At 35.1% G+C, this 5952-nt stretch overlaps 1 protein-coding gene across 1 annotated transcript; it reads right to left on the minus strand.

Annotated features, from left to right (window-relative positions):
- Positions 1-877: 877 nt before the first annotated feature.
- On the minus strand, positions 878-2014 carry LOC139431972 (eggshell protein 1-like). The gene is made up of 2 exons (XM_071200300.1): positions 1016-2014; positions 878-958 (listed from the first exon to the last, which is right to left on the minus strand). The coding sequence occupies exons 1-2, from the start codon at positions 1999-2001 to the stop codon at positions 949-951; spliced, it is 996 nt and encodes a 331-aa protein (XP_071056401.1). The 5' UTR covers positions 2002-2014; the 3' UTR covers positions 878-948.
- Between the last annotated feature and the right edge of the window lie 3938 nt (positions 2015-5952).

The raw sequence follows: 5952 nt of genomic DNA on the forward strand, positions 1-5952 counted from the left end.
TTGTTACTTTTGCTCCTCAATTATTAATTAATTATTAATTATAGATATTTCATCAAATACATGCAATAAGCAATCTATTGATAGATGTTTATTTATTTATATAGATCTACATATTTATAAATATAGATGAGTAATAGAATTTAAGTTATAGAATAGATACAACATGTTTCCGCTTTCTAGAATGAGATATCGCCTTTCTTCTCTCTTCAATAATTCTTTATCGAAATAGTCTATCTCGTCGTTCGATTTGTTATGTTTTGTTGTTAAGTTCGTGATTTTTGCATGTTTTTAATATGTTAACATCGTCGTTTATTTTACTTTCCGACATCATATTGATTTTTAAATATTCTTTAACGGATAATTATTGTAAGTACGCTATTTGTACAATTGACCATTTTGTATTCCCTTTTTATTGATTTTTAGAACAACTTTGAGTCAAGATCATTCATCCTAAAGAAATTGATGTCATTTAATATCTAAATTATGCTTTGACGGTAATTTATGTTCTTTACTTTTATATTTTTAGATCATAATATTTAGGGTAATTTCTGGATTATTCTAAGTTCCTTCTAATACATTTTTTGTTATTGTAGCTTTGCCTGAGGAAGACCACTACATGGTCGAATACTATAGTAAGCACTGAATAATATAAATAAATAATTATATCATCGTTACACGAATTTTATTTAATTCTTTCTGTTTTAATAGATCATCTATTTTAACAATTTGATATTTGAAAATATATTCCGAGACCGATTATCTAGAATTACCAATTAAATTTAAATTTTATTAAACAATGGTATCAACTGGTATTATTAGTTCAGAGATACTGCATTTCTAAGCTTCAGAACAAGGAAACAAACAAGACGAAGACAGGTGTAGATAAAGTTACTTTATTTAAAATTTTGGGTTTTAATAAACATCACGTTGCTTTGTTTAATTATGTTTTTATCTTCCACTAGAAAAAATAAATAAATTTAGAACCCTAAGTATTTCTATAATTGTTTTAACTTACTAAGAACCCGCGGCGCTCGATGACGTAGCCCAAGCTCCACCTTTTCCTCCATGCCCTTTACCTCCATATCCTCCGCCACCTGGTCCACCTCCTCCGCCAAGTCCACCACCACCACCGTGACCTCCGCCACCTCCTAGGCCACCACCACCCCCATGACCTCCACCACCTCCTAGACCACCTCCAAGTCCTCCTCCTCCTAGTCCTCCACCACCATGACCTCCACCACCTTGTCCTCCACCGCCTCCAAGACCTCCTCCGCCTCCATGACCACCACCCCCACCAAGGCCTCCACCTTGTCCTCCACCAAGTCCTCCGCCTCCACCATGACCACCTCCTCCTAACCCTCCGCCTCCAAGACCACCTCCACCATGTCCACCTCCTCCTAAACCGCCGCCTCCTCCTAATCCTCCCCCACCACCGCCGCCATGTCCACCTCCAAGACCACCTCCTCCGAGTCCTCCACCACCATTCCCTCCTCCAAGTCCACCACCACCGTGACCTCCTCCAAGTCCTCCTCCACCAAGTCCTCCACCGCCGTGACTTCCACCTCCTCCTAATCCACTGCCGCCTCCACCTCCTCCTCCTCCAAAACCTCCACCGCCACCAAATCCACCTCCTTTGCCACCGCCTCCACCAAAACCTCCGCCGCCGCCAAATCCACCGCCACCGCCAAATCCTCCACCACCGCCTTTTCCTCCTCCGCCTCCACCACTTTTATAGGCTGATCTTCGAACTCTTCCAGAAGGAATGAATGCTTCATTGTAATTAATGGATTCGTCGTAAGTTTCACTCGGTACTAATCGAATGATAATCAAGCCATTATCAGGAATTGGTCTAGATTTAGGTTCTTCAATAGAATTTTCCGAATATCTATCACCGGTGGAGAAATCTACTGGGTAGAGGATGCCCAATCTTCCCCTTGACTGCTGGGCTCTGCACGATAGCAGAACCAAACTAAAGACTAGTAAATGTCTCATCTCGAGCATATGTCTATTTCTGCCGTTGATTGTTTGCAGTTTTTATAGATATAAGACAATGCAAATTAGTTGCGTAACAGCGCTGTCTTCTTGAAAATAATAAAAAAATAAATGGATGCGCTAAAAGAAGTGCCCCGCGGGGAATATAACTTGATAATTACTCAGATTTAATGCGATTTTGCCACGAACTAACCGACCAAACGTGATAATGTATTACATAACATTACGATCAAACGTTCAAAGCCAACGGATATTTCAAAGGGGACTTTTTATAAAACATGGTGTTTAAAATTCTAATTAGGGTTTCTCCGAAAATATCTTTCCACTATTATAAATTTCAACTTAATAATAATTATCGAAAGTATATGAAATATAACGTCACACATTAACAGAAAAATTATTTTATTTATTTTGTTTGTTGTTGTTTTTGTTATTAAATTAATAACATGTTTTTCATATACAATAGTTTTATATCCAATTTACACATTTGCTTTTGCATAAAACTTGTATAATTGTAAATTAAGGTGAACTTCAGTTCTAATATATTAATTATAATACTTTTAATATATTTAATTATATGTGTAATTGTACGTTAAATGATTGCATCACATTTATCAAATAAAATAATTATCTTAAAAATTATTAATAAAATTTATTCATAAAAAATAGCGTTTAATAATTTGTAGGATAAACAGGATATAATTTTGAAAGGAAAAAAAAACTATAATAATGATAATGAGTTAGCCGCGAGACCGTTTATTAAACATGCGATTATATGCAAAATAGGTCTTGGAATCAAAGGAGAGGTACACAAAGTAAATTAAGCATATTGTGGTCGCTCGATTAAAACCGCAAGTGTCAAGGTGAAGAGTAAAACTAAATTGAGATGATGTAACGTAAATTCCAGTTTTCCTTATTTACTCGCACAGAAGAATCTAAATAGGATGACGGGCTAATTTAACGATTTATCATTAATGCCTACCATGAATTCGATAGAAACAAAAAGAATATATGCTAATAACAGTATACCAACACACAATCAAGTAAGCATACTAAAAGTTTTTAATCATCATTATTTTATATACATATATTTTTTTTTGTTCCCGTTTCAGTAAGTTAAGCAATTATATTCGTTCAGAATCAGACAAAAAACTGTTAAGTCTAAATCACAAACCTTCACTTCTTTTAACAAATTTTACCATATGAAAAACGGCTTACAGATGTATTCCCCAATTTCGGGTATCTTTGCGAACACATTTGTCAACAGTGTGGAGTTAGAGCTACTTTCAGATAAATTTACAACGTTCACCAATAATATAAGGTAGATATGCTGATATTATTTTGGTTTACACAGGAAATGATACAAAATTTCAAAAATTTTATCCTCCGGTCCCAAGAATTCACAACAGAAAATAAAAAGACAATGCTATAAATTTTATAGATCCAAAGATTTGCAAAGACATAAATAACAAATGCTTGGATTTTGATATTTTTCATAAATCTACGACTATAGACGCTATTAATCCTAATAATTCCTTCCATCCTGACTAGAATAAACAAGCGAGTTTCAAATTTTTCTCCTCGAGCATAAAAAATATATATATAAAAGAATTGAAAAATATTATTAGAGTTAAATTAGAGCTTTGTTCGTTGGGACTGCACTACTCTGCACGACATGGCACTCGTATGACGTCATAGTGCAATGAAGTGTAAGTCAGTGCAATGTCATGTCAACTTAGTGCAGGTCAGAAAAGTGTATAAACTGCACTAAACTGCACTATCCCCAACGAACACACAACATCTGCACTAAACTGCATAGTGCAAGTGAGTGCAAGTAGTGCAGTCCCAACGAACAAAGCTTAGGTTAAACAATAATTTCAAAATTTATATATAGTGTTTCTGTAAGACGTGGCATAATTTTAATCACAAATACTAGTGTAAAAAATGATGACGACACGTGCAAAAATTTTTGGTCTAAACCCACAAATGGCTAAGATATGGACCTTTAAAGTTAAGAAATGTTTAAACATTTTCGTATACAGGTGTCCCATTAAGCGTACGGAGCGGCTGTATTTCTAGAACGTTAAGGCCTAGAGGTTTGGGAAAAAATCCTTATAAGCAAAGTGACCAAGAGAAATAGCTGGAAATTATTTTGAAGTTCGTAATTCGACCGCTAGGGGGCGTAACTGCCATTGAGAAACATAAAGTTCCCACTATCTCAGAAACTTAGACGATGAGCTATAACTTTGACAACATCATTTAATAGCTTGGATAATACCGCTTCGCTTTTGTTTTGCGATATTTCTCATATTTGTCATAATAAGGGAGGGGGAGGCCAATGCGTTTTCATGTTTACATTTTAATATCTCCTAGACCATTCAACCGATTTGAATATTTTCAGTGTTGTTTAAAAGAGCATTTTATGCTCTTTTTAAAGATATTTTCAGTAAGACCGTTTGCTTTAAAACAAATGAGCTAGAGGGCGTTATCTGCAGCGATTACATATTTTTGTGATTTTTGAAGAAAAGTTAAATGGAACGATACTATTTACTTCACAGACCCTTGATCACCTTAAAATTTGCTACATTTTAGTGAAAACCGCATCTCGATATCGCCACTCGTTCTCGAATTATAGAAGAAAATGTTAAAAACTCGAGTGCCATCAATCGGATCCAGTTACCTCATCGACAAAAACAAATCACATAACCATGGTAACTGTAAACATGTCATTTACTAACGCAGAAGCGTATGATAGAGCGTATGATGATTTATTTTCAATGTTTTGAATACGATGCAACTGCATGGCAAAAATGTGCAATGCAATTACGACAAAGAAAGACATTTTTCTCTAGAAGTGTTTTTAAGATTGACTTAGCGATTACGGAAAACTGGCAACGTGTAGCCCATTCAGACACCTCTATGAATTCGTAAATCACATTGGTGTGCAATGTGATCCCACATAATCTGGGAACTCCGAAAACAATTGTCCACAAGATTTCTTAACAGATACCGATTATGATAATAGACTGAACTATTACCATTGACTTTTAAATATGATTTGGGCAAATCCAAACCTTTTATCACAAATGCTATGGATGCATGAAACATCTGTCCACAAGCTGATGTAAACTTGCATAATATGCATTCTTGGTTCGAGCAAAACCCACATTACTTTCACCCCTTTATCTATTGGGTAGACTAAACGACCTGACTTTTCAAGAAAAACCAATAACCAGGGAAAATATGACAAAACATTAAATACCAGTAGAAACGTGTCCAGGGCCGAGACTTAAGCAGCGTTTTTTTTTTTCGTCGAAACTAGATTAAATAAATGCATCGACGTTTATGGAAGGCATTTCACACATTAGTGAGTTATTTTGCCAAAAAATTAAGTTATTCTAAGTGTTTTGGTTTATTTTGTTTTATTATCATTGTTGATGTTTCATTGATCCGTTGGCTTTTCAACACGCCTCAAAAGTAGTTTTGAAGCCGTTCTAAGCTTGGATAAAGTGTGAAGGAAGATTCTAGATAATAAAATTTTTGTTCTCTCTAAGGTAACTTGATCCGATTAAGATATACGAATTTTTAATATTTTCTTTTATAATTCGGGAATGGATGGAGATATCGAGATGCGATTTTCACTAATATTTAGCAAATTTTATGGTGATTAATGGTCTGTGAAGTAAATAGTACCGTTCCATTTAACTTTTTTTCAAAAATCACAAAAATATGTAACCGCTGCAGATAACGCCCTCTAGCTTACTTGTTTTAAACCAAGCGGTCTTACTGAAAATATCTTTTAAAAGAGCATGAAATGCTCTTTCAAACAAGACCAAAAATATTCAAATCGGTTGAGTGGTCCAGGAAATATTAAAATGTAAACATTTGAAAACGCATTGGCCTCCCCCTCCCTTATTATGACAGATATGAGAAATATCGCAAAACAAAAGCGATGCGGTA

The sequence above is a fragment of the Onthophagus taurus genome, chromosome 11 (genome assembly GCF_036711975.1).
Source record: "Onthophagus taurus isolate NC chromosome 11, IU_Otau_3.0, whole genome shotgun sequence".
In the NCBI taxonomy this organism is placed as follows: Eukaryota; Metazoa; Arthropoda; class Insecta; order Coleoptera; family Scarabaeidae; genus Onthophagus; species Onthophagus taurus.

What these genes read in the sequence shown, in the direction of transcription:
- LOC139431972 (XM_071200300.1), bottom strand. Translation starts at nt 2,001, where the DNA reads ATGCTCGAGATGAGACATTTACTAGTCTTTAGTTTGGTTCTGCTATCG.